The sequence below is a fragment of the Anarhichas minor genome, unplaced genomic scaffold (genome assembly GCF_050575085.1).
Source record: "Anarhichas minor isolate MPS153535 unplaced genomic scaffold, ASM5057508v1 ptg000136l, whole genome shotgun sequence".
Classification (NCBI taxonomy): Eukaryota; Metazoa; Chordata; class Actinopteri; order Perciformes; family Anarhichadidae; genus Anarhichas; species Anarhichas minor.
The window spans coordinates 7670758-7685338 of NW_027466582.1; the positions used below are offsets into that span (position 1 = coordinate 7670758).

A 14581-nucleotide genomic window follows, 5' to 3' on the forward strand; every position below is an offset into this window, starting at 1 on the left:
TTGGGATTACACTTACCCGCTTTCTAGGCAAAAAATGAGAAGATTGAAACAACGCTTCTTCAAGAAACAGTTTGAACTTTTGGGAAATACAAGTATTTGTTCTTCGAGAATTAGATAAGAAGACCGATTCCACTCCTTTATCTGTCCGTTAAATATAAGGCCAGCAGATGGTTAGCTTAGCACAAGGACTTTAGGTAGAAAACAGCTAGCCTGGCTCTGTCAAATAGTAAACAAATCCACCTACCAACACCTCTAAAGCTCACTAATTAACAGGTCATATCTTGTTTGTTAGAAAAAATTATAATGCGACACTTTGAAGTCAATGTTTAAGAGTAAAATAGCTTAGCTTAGCATAAAGAAACATCCAGCCCAAGTCAAAAATACACCTCTACACCTCAAATATTAACGCAATATACCTCAATTTTAAAACTGTTTTCCGTGTTGATTAAAAGAGAAGGGTGTTGATACAAAATAAATAACTCCTTCATGTTGTCTTACTGTCAAAGAATATTTTATCATGTACTCAAATTCTTGAAATGTTATTTAGAAGAGAATTGTTGGTAATCTAAGTAACTGAACACGTCCCAATTTGTAGAACAAGAACATCCATGGCTACTCTTTATATGTCTTAATTTGATTAATCCCTTTCAGTCATTTGTCAAAAGCAGAAGCAGTAAACATGCAGTACAGTGGCACAGCACACAAACCATAGGCCACAAAAGTAAGATTTGTCTTTGGTTATAACCATCTTTGCTCAGCATGCCTTGCAGTTGCAATTTAATAGCGTTGGCACATTAGTAGTTTTTTTTTTTCCATCTGCTCTCTTTAAGTGTGGTAAGAACAAATGCACTAATGGAGGACAATTACCCTGTGTTGTTTTAGTGTTTGCCTGTCTCTCTGGAGAGGCCAATAGCAGCTTCTCGGGCATGGAGATGCTAATTGGTAATGCTAATTGCTTCCATTATGTAATCACGGGGTTAACATGACGCTATTTTTAAAAATCATTTCATAATGTAATAACCAAGAGAATAAGGAAAGCAAAACACCATAAATTATTATATCAATCCATTCACCGCATGCAGAACCAAGTGATTATAATAATCATAAAATATTAATGTAGTTTCTGCTTTTTTTTTTGCCTTAAAATCTCTGACTTTCTTTGGTTTCCATTCAAGTAAAAACTATTATCCCTTTATTGACCCCTAAACCCAATTAACAAGCTGACATGCACGTTAGAAAGCAGGTAAATAAACAGTGTGGCTAGCCTCTGCTCAGCAGGGAGGGCTGCTTGTTTTACCAACCCAGAGGGAATTACACGCTGTGTGATTGTCTTGGCATTTAGGCTGGATGTGACGCCAGTTGGGAGTTGTTTTGGGGTCTGTCAGTGGCAATGCTTAGTTTTCCTCGACACTTCCATGAGGACTAACATACGGTTGGAGGGAATATAGAGGCAGTAGGCCAAGTTGTCCTGCCGTCACCTCCTAATGAGCCTCTTCAGCTGGAGGTGTTGGACGGATGCAAAATATTATTCTATCTTCACCCCCTGACCATGAGATTATCGTGGATCAGCAGCCTTTAGTGTTAAATGCAAATGTATGTTTGTGCTTTGCTTTGCCACCTCTGCTCAAAGATTGTGGATGTAAATAACAAAAATGAAGAGTAGTGAAGGAATAAATGGGCAGTTTATGTATTTTTCCACATGACCAACTTCACCCCAGAGTCGGACTGGTACACACCTGGCAACCCTGTTAGTCATTTTAAAATGCAGGGTGACAGCTTGACCTGCACTGGCCTGATCTCTATTTACACTTTGGTAAATTGCCTTAAAGCATGACCTTTGTCACTTTGGTCCAAGAGTTGTTGCAGTGAATATGTCAGTCTGAAGAACAAAATATGACTTTGATAAAAGAAATACCTGGTTTTTAATATCCTCTAACAGGAAGCGGGCGTACTGGTGTGAATGGAGTGGCGAGGTTGCTCCAAAAATCACACTTACATGTCTGGCTCGCTCAACAAAGCTCTTTGCATCTGTGTAGTTTGTGTGGCAGTTTCCTCGCTACAGCATCCCACGTCTACTTGCACATGTATACAATACGTACAGTATGTGACGAGATATTTGTGTGTTTTAATCACATTTAAGCAAAGGAGGGCAGCAGGTGTGTTCTCTCCTCATGATTACTATTGCGATCTTGCCATTAAAGTTAAGTATTTTTCAACCTGGACCCTATTTTCCCATGTTTATGTATTTTTGTTTAGTTTTTTTGAAATTGGTCCAGTATTAAGGGAGAATAATCGCTTGGGGCATCTCCTCACTGCCAATGCACCACCACTAAAAGTGCTTGTTTTTGTCACTGACAGGCTCAGCTTGTTGTTATAAGTGTCTGAAAACAGGGTCCAGGTTGAAAAATACCGAATTCCCCTTTAATAGCGCGATCACAACAGTAATCAGAATGGCACTCATTGAGTTTCCCAGACCGTAAAGTCACAGACATGTCCACTAACCTCAAGTCTGACGCGTTAGTTGGCTGCAGTCTGCACCGTTCCCCTTCAATACTGGACCAATATCAAAAAAGTCTGTCGTCCCCATTACTCACTTTGACAGAAAAACATGGGAAATTAAGGTCAAGGCTAAAAAAATACCAAAGTCGCCCTTTAAGAAAGTCATTTAACCCCAAGGCTGATGACAATGTGGCTGCTCCCAGGAGGGACAGTTTGGTATTCTGTGGTTGTACTGGTCAGGAGGGCATTGCAGACACACCTTTAAACCGAGTAATTAAGATATTGACGCATGTGTACATTGCATGAACTCAACACCCTGCTTTTTCTTGACTGCCAAGCACTAAAGATGTCATTATTATACACATGGTTCAGCATGACATTTCTTTTAGAACTTTGGAATTTTGACGAGAAACTCAAACTGAAGTCGTGTGCAATGTGCAATTCAAGCTTGTCTGCACAGCATACACACATTTGTGTTGATGGTATTATTGGTCCCACCAGTAGGTCTCGTCGTGTTACAGAGTTTAAAGTCAAACATGTCACTTGTAATTAGCAACATATAACCCTCACTGTATGTTTGTATGTGTCTGTATGTCTGAGTCTGTCAGAAGTCAGGTACAGCATTAGTGCAGCGTACTGTGTTTGTCTCATCCACACAGAGCTGAAGGTTTCTTGGCCTTCTCACAGCAGGCAACCTTTCACTTTCCCTCTCTGCATTACTTCCCTTTCCATCGCCTCTCTCTTATTCTTTATATACATTTAAAGTGGATTTAGTAGCACTACTTCTACCAAGTGGTCAACAGCCAAACTAAACTTTATTTGAATTCACTATATAACAGTTTGCTTTCACCACCTCCTGGCCAGCATTGCTGTCCATCAGACAGAAACTGGACGGAGGACAGATATCCCTGAAGCTTCTTCTGTGTCCACACATACCAGTCTAATCCCTAACACCGACCTGCAGTCTACAACTCCACCACTTTGCCGACCAGTTTCTGGCAAGTTACATTAATGTGTGTGAGTGTTTCAAGGTTACAGGGTTCTGTTTCAAAGCAGAGCGGTGTTGAGTGAGAGACGCGCCGAGTTTGTTCAGTGTTTATGATTTATGGGAACAGTAAGAACACACAAACACAGCGGAAGACCAGGGGACTTACTCCTTAAAAGTACATTACATTTGTTCACATGAGAGGATTCAGCGCAACTTATGCTGGCTAATCCTGAAAAATCGATCTTAATAACTTGGAAGATTTGATAAAAATGAGAAAGATCCTTCTCTCTGTTTTGCTCTCTCAGCTCCAAGAAACTAGTAGAGGATGGCGTGCAATTTCAAAGAGCAGTAAAAGTCATTTTCCCATCAGCACATTCACATTCCCCGCCATTATGGCAATACAGAGTCAACTAGTATTGGAAATGTCACTATAGAGATAGTATGTGGTGTTAACGAATAGAGAGAATGTCAAACACAGGCTCCTGGCAGGGTCCAGCCTTTGCTAAGTCATTTGATATTTTCTCTTAAATGTTGCATTTTAACCAGAAATGGAGACAGTTGCTTCGACAGAAATAGTCCTAAACTGACTACTATCGCTTAATTCAGCCGTTTAGCTGCCCGTTGGTGTTTCCCTGACCTGTGATCAGTCAACAGTCAAGCAGTGGAACAAGTTGTACACCTTTATAAAAAAAATAATACTTCTATCATGTTTCATTTAGAGACCTTCCAGGTCAGCCAAGTCAAACGTCAAGGGGAATCACTGCCACACAGTCAGGTGTGATTGTGCATTCACACACACACACACACACACACACACACACACACACACACAAACACACACACACACACACACAAGTGTGTTGCAAGACAGACACATCACTCAAACGGAGGCCTTTCTAGCTGGATTGGTCGAGGTAATATCAGTATGTATATGCGTGTTAGAGAGAGATTAAGAAAGTGTGAGAGAGAGAGTCCCTGACAGGCTGTTGACCCAGGTTCTAAAGGTCTGCACCTTTTAGTTGCTGCAGCTATACGTTGAGTGACACCCTCAAATACCAACCTCCTCACTGGTGGCCCAAACAAAACAGGGTCTGTTCCCTCTACAGTGCGTCAGACTAAGAGAAACTCACACACGCCTAACGCACACCGGCACAAAATCAACCTACTATTCTCTTTCCCATACACTCCCACATTCCCTTACCCCCACCAGGAATCCTCACCTTCATCTTGGCACAGTGCCGCCAAAAGTAACACAAGTCAACTTAAGGTAAATAAATCAGCTAATCACTGGATGCTTATTAGATGCTGCTCTGCCACAAAAACAGTATACATACATTGGAGGATTATTAATGCTGAATATCCTCTTTAGAAGGAGTTTCCCCTACTCCGTTTGCTGGAGTTTGCCTTCAGTTCCTGCCTCACCGGGCAAGCTGTTCCACTCATCGATCTATGACACCGAGACAGAAGAAGTAGATTGAAGACTGAGAGAGACACAGAGTGTGCGTGATTGACATGGATGAGGACGACAGAGAACTGCAGAATATTAAGTTCTTTGCCAAAATAACTTTCCTCCAAACAGTGCCATTTTGCCTCCAGATCATAAGAATATTTCCTCCTTTCTGCCAGATTCTTGATTCTCTCCTAGAAGCCCATCGATCTACGCTCTTCCCTCTCCTTCCCTTCTCCCGCCCAACATCCAATTGTTTCAGAATCCACCACAAAAATAATTCTCAAAAGCCCAACAAATCCATCTTGGGAAAACTGAAAAAGTGTATTACATAATTGCTAAAAATCCAGCTTATCAATTACTTGAGTGTCACGTCTTTCAACTTGCAGCCATCCAACACTGGAACAAAGCTCTTTCCCCTTACCCCTGCAGCATTGTAATTAAGCAGAGCCTATTACTCACCCAGATCCCAACGGAGGTGCTACAGTGTGTTTGTGTCACTGTTACATAAGAAGCCCCCACCCCACCCTCCTGAAGTCAATAGAGTATAGAGGAGTCAGTGTGTTTGACAAGGCTCAGACCCTGAAGGTCTCTGTGCATTGCTGCAGGGAAGATCACGTCATGCAGGTGGGCCCAGACACACATTCATCCTCTGACAGAGGGATTCCTTGCCCTTATGGTCCACATGTGTTTGACTGCTGGTGGATTATGACAGTGGAAATACTATATTTGTGTTTGTTTGCTGGGGCTTGTGTGTGTGCGTGTGTGTGCTAATAGTACACACGCATGCCTCATCCTGTATGATAAGGCTTTTGAGATCCAGCTGATAACTTAATCGTTGGGGTGTGGGTGTGTGTGTGTGTGTGTGTGTGTGTGTGTGTGTGTGTGGAAGCAGCAGAGTGCTCCTCTGCGAGGAAGTTAGCGGAAGAGACATTACAGCTGTCTGCTTTGTGCAATTACTCTAGAATACTTGCATCGACTGCTGCAATTTCTAAATGACATTCAGGCTGCAGAAGTTTCTTCGGAGGGATAATGCTTGAGAGTGTGTTGTGTGTATATAGTCTGCTCAGGCAATCAAGCTGCATTTTAAAGGAAAGTATTAACACTCTCCAAATAAAGCTATAAAATGGGCTATTTATTTTTTTATGATATTTTTCATGTGCTGCAAAAACTACGTGCAGAAAATGTCTGTGTTTGTGTTTTTCAACACTGGAGCAAATCAGGAACACAACCTCCTTTCGCCACACAAACACACACAGCTGCAGCAGTGATACACATGTTGATAAGGAATCACCTCTGTGGAGAGTATCAGCTGGTTGTAAGTCAGTAGAGCAACTATAAACACACAAGCACAAACATCCGTTTTTGACTCTTGATAGAGCTTCTCTCCATGACAGACACACATGCAGAAGGAGCCTCAGGTGTGCTTTACAAAGGGATTGTAAAGCACTTTCTTCAAGCTATCACCCAGTATAGCATGACATACTGACAGTGACATAGCAGTGCCAAGTCATGTCTAAACGAAAACAGATTTGTAAACGTGGTTCCCCTCAGGACGGAATATTTGAAATTGGAAACATATCTCGTAATATGAAAACAGTTGGCAACTTCTATCTTAGAACAAACACCACCACATGCCCCTTCGCTTGATCAATTATAAAAAAAGTCGAGCCAAAGTCATGGCACGCTTGGCTGTCTCAAAACACCAGCAAACATCTCGTTGCTGGATACACTATCACTCTTGTTCCACCGGTGCCAGTCGTGCGTAATGAGCGCCGTGAGGCTGGAGCGCGTCAGCTGGCTGTACAAGAAGAGGTGTCAGTCATCACCCAGGTACAGTATGAATCTTTTACAGTTGCTGAGTTATTTCATGTTACCAAAATAGATCACAATCTCGCCCCGACAAGTCCGAACTGATGTTCAAATGGTGCAAAGGAGAACGCATTCCTCGGGTTTTGGTCTGAATTTATTGAACTTGGGAGGAGGGAGGGGGGGGGGCACCTTCTGATATCAGAGGAATATAATATAGTTGGGCACATTAACATGTCAGTTTCCAGGCTCCAACTTAACTAGATCAGTCTGCAGTAACTTCACAAAGAGCCACTTTGGTGGTTTAAATATGATGAGAGGACATCAAGACAACTGCTCTGAGGTGAATGGGGTCGAAGAGGAGACGCCGTGACCTCCGGTGGATTTCATGAAAGAGACTTTTGCCCAGCGGTGAATGAGAGGTGCGAGCCTCAATAATTCTCTTTTGCATTTTTGGATAAACTTTCCGTTACATGCCGAATCAAAGCAGGGCTTCTAGACGGGCAGTGCAACTTCTGTTCAAAGGAATCTCTTTGATGATGACGCGCTTCAGCCAGCAGAGGAAAACAAAAAGTTCTTACCGAGATACTGTCGGATGTCCAGCAGAATTTTAGGGGGTCCTCCGTTCAGCTGGTAAAAAAGAGAGCCGAAACAGAAGAGGAACAGCGTAGCCATGCAGAAACCATAACCTCGCAAGGAAAATCGCAACGGTATGGCAGAGAGTAAGCTGTACTTTCTGTTGTTTCGCTCTCTAACGTGGTTGGGAGTCTGGTTGTTGCTGTGAAGGGGACTGCTGCTGAAATTCTTCATCATCTCCTCCTCACAAAGCGCCGTGGAAAGTCACCCATCCGCATGTGGAAAGTGAAACTTGTCGCTTTGAGACCATTTGAGGCGGACGCCCAGTTATTTTGGAGACGCGCAGGCACCCAGCTCTCCTCCACTGCCGCAGCCACGGGGTTTTTATTTTTTTTTTTGCGCACAACGTTCCGCTCTCGCTCGGCCCCTCTCGTTTGCGCTTGTTGGATGAGTGTTCCTTCCTTCCGTCCTTCCAGCCGAGTTAAGGGTCCATCCTTCTGCTCTGAGTCTTTTGGGTGTCAGATTACTGAACGTGGAAAGAGGGAAAACTTCCACCTCATACACGATTTGGTTTGGATCGCAGTGCGTAAAACAGCGTCACCCAGTGTTCGGGGAGAGACGGGGCCGTACAAGCAGTCGGTACGCTTTCAATGGAACGAGTTTGAGACCTGACTGTGGAAAGAGAACCTAGGTGTGAATTTACAATTTTAATTTCAATAGGTATGAGAGAGAATTGGCCTTATCCAGTACAAAAGCTTTAATAATAAAGGTATATAGAACTTTATTAATGATTTTTTTTAGATTGCATATGACATTGAAATGCCATCAGACAAAACCCTCATCCTTAATAGAAACATCAAAGAGACTTAAGACCGGTGTAAAGCGGTTATTAATCATAAAATGTCTGAGTTATCAAGGGTGAAGATGTTTGAGGTGTGTTGAAAAGAAGCTGGTGAGATGCTGCTCACTTCATGTGCAGGAGTGTGTGTGTGTGTGTGTGTGTGTGTTTTTAACTTTCTCTTTCCCTTGAGGCCAGCTGTAAGGACTTTACACTGAGCAATATATCTTTACACAGCAGGGCCAAAACCCACCATTAGACTACACCTGCAGTTCGGAGGCGACAACAGTGATTCAGCACACTAACTACCTCCACAAGAGGCTCATGTGCTTTCACTGGTGACAGTTGCAGGTGTCAAGGGAGCAACAGCGGCTGTAGGAAACAATTTGGCTTGGAAGACAAAAGGTAATAAAGAAGAGCACAATCATTTTGTTGACGGCCCGCTGGCTTGTCTTTTCCACAGGTAAATAAGTTGTGAATTGGGCATTACTTTATTTTGCAAGCTAGGCACAATAGGTGTGAATGCATTATGGGTTTATAGCCCAATCTCGCCTGCAGCACAGCAGTTTATTACACAGAACAACAGTATGGATGTCCGTAAGGTCACTGCTGTAAATCAGGTTTAGTGTAATCAGAACAACTGGCTATGGGGTTTCAACCAAATCATTTCTGGTGGTGTGTTACTTTTTCTTTTGGAATGTGGAAGAAGTTAATGGAGAAAACACACACACGAACTCCGACGTTTAAAATGTAATAAGCCCAGATGTGACATACAGCTTTTAGCTGTTTAATCAGTATTGATTCAACAGAAGTTTGTCAAATTAAACAGACATTAGGTTTACAGCATCTACCCTGTGATGACTCAAGGTCTTGCGTACAGTGCTAAAGTCATATTCGTGTAAAAAAACATTATTGGAAAATAAAAGGAGACATTTCAACAAAGCCAACCGTGCTTAAGAAGAAGAGGCCACTTCATTGAGTTCACCCCACCATAATAAGAATCAATACGATTCTGGGCAAGGGGAATAACACTATGGAGCTGCAAATTCAGCTGTCAAATAGTAAACTTTACACGTCAGACTTCACAAACTTTCATAGAAACTACTTCCGAACTCCCTGGATGACAAGTGACAAGAGAATTTCACAACAAGGATCTATAAAAGTATGATTACATGTTTACTGGTGAGGAATCTTTGGTATCATATTGCCTATTCTCACTATATTCATCCACCGTCATGATGAAGTATGCTTATGATCCAGTTATATAAAGGAAAAGATCAAAACTGATTCTTGGATTCATTGAAGGAATAAAAAAAGAAATTTAAAAAAAAACTTTGCTGTGAAATATTGTGATCCCACAGCAGAATTTGGGGGAATTATCACCATAGACGGCATACAGACACAGATGCAGCCATGCATGAACTCTGCAGAGGAAAGTGGTTCAGAATAATGGGAAGCAACACAAGCCCAGACAGTCCTCGCCGCAATGAGGTCTCGTCTTTACTCCCGAGACATTTTAAATTGGAAGAGCAATTGTATCTGTGGAGCAGTTAGCTTCGTGAACTGGAAGCTAACTGCTCATTACAGCGGTGTGAAGGACAATTATTGCATAGTGACTCCTTTCCTAAAAGGCACTATAGCAACAAGCCAAGCAAGATACGCAACACTGGTTTTGTACTTATTCTTCCTGAAGGAAATGCTTCTTCTGTCGTGTCACTTTCCACTCATAAGAATGCCAAACACCTGCTCAGATAGAAGTTATCCAAGTCAAATCTCAGATGCAGTCTTTTGGGATAACATTTGATCAAATTGGGGTACATGGTCTGGTGTGTATTTGGGGCTTCTTGACATGAATAAGAATGGAAAATCTCTGCGTGGTTTCATTGACAACAGCTGCACAGCAACAACAGCCAGTCAGTCGAACTCTGCTGTCTCGGTCTTGAACAGATGTGTGTCGATTTTTAAATGGAAAGCCTGACACGGCAAGGAAATGTTTTTAAACTCCAGGACTACAGGAGTTGTTATTTCGATATACTGCAGTGTGCACATCCCGATAAGGCCCGGTGTTATTGTTCCTTTTCATTCCTGCAGCAGCCCGTCCACACATTTCCATGTTTAATTTCAAAATGTTATTAACAACAGGCCAATGTCACAGTTCACCACATTGATGAAAAAAGCCACTAGGGCATAATCACACTTTTCCATTACTCCATTATATTGTGTGTGCGCGTGCGTATAGTGAGAATCAGAAGATCAGTGTATGGCAAGAAACAGTTTTTATTATATTTCAGAATGACAAATAGTTATGGACATTACTTTTGTTGTTTCAATACACAAGCGGTTCTGTATGGACAATCATTAGGTAGATGAAAACCAAAATAAAATAATTTGTACACATATTTTACAATACAGACTGTAGTTCCTCACTGGCTAAAGCAATATGCATTATGCAGGAAGGTATTGCTATTCATATAGTACAGCTAATTACAATTGATATGAAAAAAAGCAAAAAATAAGTTATTTAAATATCAATTACATACACAGAATGTGCAACTTCTGCTAAGCATTTCGTATATGTAATTAATCATTTATTTTTTTATAAGACTGCAAAAACAAACTGGAAGTGAGTAACTGGAACAGTTTAACCCGTGAATGGTTATCAAACTTGGCATTGGGAACTCAATACTATAATAAAATACCAGCAAAACCCACTGAAACCCTTTTACAATACCTGGCAACAAATGTCCATTGATGGACCTGTGAACAAAGTGTAGCCAATTCCGCCCCAAAAACAGCTAGATTTACCCTCTAAAGTGCATTTACAGTGTCAGTATTTCTGTCTTTACAAAACATCTTCTTGGGTCTTTTACTCGTTTGATAATGACCCCCCCACCATCACTTTCTCCGAGCACCACTTTTGATTGAAGAGAGAAAAGAGGCATAAAACATTTACATATCAAGTGCCCACTGCAAAAAAAGAAAGAAAAAACATCCTCTAATTTCAGCAATAACACTTGGGTCAAATTTTTTAATATGAACACCATGGAATAAGTCTTTAGTTCAGTTCTGACTAGATAGAACCTTACTGTTAGAAATAAGAGGGGGAAAAAATACAAAAGTTGGCTTCATTTCATGCAGAGTGCGCGAATGAAAGAGCAATGAGTTTCTGGCTGTTTGCGGTTCCGTTTTTAGCCCAAAGTTTTTGTAACAGGCTGACCCGACGCAGTGTTTCCCTGATTTACTATTTAGTGTCATTGTGTAAGCTGACCTTCAAGGTCAGCTTTTCACCTGATACACCTGTTCTTACCATCCATCCTCAGTGTGTTTGAGAAAACTCCAATTAACAACTTTAGATCGGCATCGATTAAATAGCTACAGTATAATGTGTTTAAAAAGTCCCAAACAGCTTATTATTCAGCTATAAATCTAATTCCTCAAACCAACTGTAACCAAAGTGTAGACAGTCCTACACATACCAGATATGAGAGGCCAGATGTCAGCTGTCTTTGGAACATTTCTATTTTCTCCTCCCTCACTTGTCCCACAACCCTCTGCATGGAAAATGTACACTGAATGTTTTTTTAACAGGGATGTTAAACACAGGACGACATCTGTGGCGTTCCCTGTGGTTTTGTGGTTTTATCATCTGAGCTTCACAAGTATAGACACCACAGTCCATCAGACTCATGTGTTGTGGTCCACATCCATGTGTAAGGTTGAAATAAGCTGGCTGAGTGTTTGTGTCCATATTTCAAATCTCAAATATTTCTCACACACATTCAGAACAACAAGGCTTGCACCTTGAGCACAGTTCAGCCCATAATATACATACGTTTTATTTGATTAAGCTATTCTTTCGTAATGGTAAGGCAACTTAAAATGTGCTTGGATACACTGGGAATGTATTGTTTCTGTGCAAGCTGATTGTTACTACTTGAGTGAAACAGAGCTTTCTGTAAGACTTGTATTTGTATCGGCGCAGCGTGTGCATCCAAGATATGCAGTGAAATAGGACATACAGTATAATATGAAATATAAAGGTGTGATGTCAGCTGTTTCAGCTTAGAAATGACTGCGAGCTGGCCTCCAAATAAGGCAGCAACATTCAAAAGGCAAACACATTTTTTACATAGAAATCATTTTAAAATGAGGATATGCATAATACTATAATACAGAAACATTATACAAAATAAGCCATCTAAAAACCGCCAATTACTCATAGTTCGGTGTATGTATTAAGTTGATTAAAAAGTCCAGATATTAAGTGGATTCTGTCATCGTCGTTATGAACCTATTAGTGGGAATGAAAAGCTTAATGAGGAGTAAATCACTTTGGCCGAGCTACTTCCTTTAATAAAGACCCTCTGATAATGTTGCCTTGCCACAAAAAGATGAAAATTAAGCACTTATGAAATATGCAGGAAGTAAACCGTCCTTTCTGTATTTAAAAATCATCCATCCTACAAAAGAGTGTGCTATCGTCCTTCAAGGCAGATCCAAGTCTTTGTTTTAAGACTTTGGGGACATCTTCAGAATGGAAGCCATCCCAGTGAGTCTACAGTCCTTTTTCTAAGAAGGCATCTGATATCTTGTCTTGGCTGTTCGGAAAAAAAACTCCTCAATGCCGTAAACATTTGAGAAAAGACAGAGCGATAAAGAGAGAAAATCAGAGAGCAGGGGGGGGGCTCACTTTAAGTCTTTTTGACACATGCGAGACAGGAAGTACTGTAGTCACTGGTGTGATCGTTGGATTCCTGTGGCCAATTAGTCTTTGGCCACCTACCTAAATGAGATGGTGCTGACCAGTGAGTTGATACCTGTTATTTTATACGATTCCACCAACACGGTTAGGACTGCGCCGCTCTGTGCGAGCCGAGCAATCGTGCCTCACTGACCAGCCGGCGAGCGTGTCTCTCATCCCGCACCCCCGCTTCCCACACGCCACTCTCTGTTAACGAGGCCACGCGACTCAGCGTGTCAACTCCTGCCGCCGCCAGAGATGTGGCGTACATTGGCAGGCCGATGGAGGTGAGCCAATCGGAGACTGTGTTGATGTTACCCGAGGGCAGAGGCTTCCGGCACATCTCTGTCAAACCTCCGGAAGGAATCTGAGTGACAAAATGGGGCGAAAAGGCATTAGTTACAGTGGCTACGATGGAGATGTCACATTACGGGATATACAGATATATATATTTTACTTTGTATTTTTTAGCCAAATCATATAAAGTTATCTGGTAGAGACAGACTTAATTAAGTCTTGAGTTTTAGCCTACTTACAACAATAATACAGAGTACAGGGAAATTACTGTCTCACAACTGGCCTTTCCAGGACAGCCTAACTAAGTGTTTATCTGCTCTAGAATTCCAAAAAAAAAAACGCTCCAACATTGTCGCCATTGATATGGAGTTGTCAGGAAAATCAGTGCTGTTGCCTTACAGCCATGCGGTGTTGTTTACGCAGCTCTTTGACTCGGAGCTGGTCCATGGTGGAGGCCACGTCCTTGGCAGGCTGCCCCAAGTCTTCAGAGTAACGCTGCACAAGCGGCTGGGGGATGCCACACCGGCCATGCTGGAGGAGAAGAGAAGAGAGACATTAGATGGAACTATACTGTAAGAGAAATACATTTCAAACCACATAAATAAACAAGTCTATGTTGTCAATGAAGAGGATATTATGCAGACATTTTTAAGCACCAGAAGGCAGTGGATAGACAACCAGAGAGGGGCAGCATGAAGTGGGCTGACACACAGGATCATTTAGACTTATTACAGTCATTATGAAGACAGAGATCTGGTTGTTCATGAATGAATGAATGAAGCAGGCTAATGGCGTCAAATTACTTCTCCAAGAACATCTTCTGGCAAAGTAATGAGCACAATTCTAAAAGGAATCAGAGAAATATGGAACAACACATAGATTAAGACACTATACTTATATTCAGGTCCGTTCCGGCTTCTACACAATACATTATCAATACCATAATCTCTACTATTGTTACCGACACTGAAAAGTACAGCTAGTTTATGTTTTGTATGCCTATTTCTGCGATTAACATTGAGCTGTATCTTGTTTTGCACTAATACGTGGGAGCATATTTTACGAGCAGCAACTATGTGAGGGATAAAACGGAGAGCTCTGCTGAACTTTTGAAAGATGTTTTCTTGGGCTGGATATTGTTCCTAATAACATCCGTGCCAATATGATATCTGAGATTTGGTGTCTTTACCACCGTGGCGCTTTTTTTGATAGCTCCATTTTAGGAATATAAACATGTATTTTTCTAACTCATAAGTCTGCCGATTATTTTTTAAAATTTATACCAGCAAATACCTCATAAAGTAGTGGATACACGTTTTAAACCATGCTACTTTTGATACTTGACTGATATCTGATACCAAGTAGCCAAATTCTTATCATATTTAC

General features: G+C 41.5%; 2 protein-coding genes across 9 annotated transcripts in view; both read right to left on the minus strand.

The window, feature by feature from the left end:
- Positions 1-7885, minus strand: part of usta (uronyl 2-sulfotransferase a) — a 49691-nt gene extending 41806 nt beyond the window's left edge. The window contains exon 1 of the mRNA XM_076084729.1: positions 7325-7885. Coding sequence (XP_075940844.1) covers positions 7325-7556 — 232 coding nt within the window. The 5' untranslated portion in view covers positions 7557-7885. The remainder of the gene's footprint in view (positions 1-7324) is intronic.
- A 5119-nt stretch (positions 7886-13004) lies between these two features.
- The window catches only part of sash1a (SAM and SH3 domain containing 1a), a 143126-nt gene continuing 141549 nt past the window's right edge, over positions 13005-14581 (minus strand). For all 8 annotated transcript variants that reach the window (XM_076084744.1, XM_076084739.1, XM_076084740.1 and 5 more), the window contains 2 exons: positions 13595-13726; positions 13005-13265 (listed from right to left, as the gene is read on the minus strand). In XM_076084744.1, coding sequence (XP_075940859.1) covers positions 13005-13265; positions 13595-13726 — 393 coding nt within the window. The remainder of the gene's footprint in view (positions 13266-13594; positions 13727-14581) is intronic.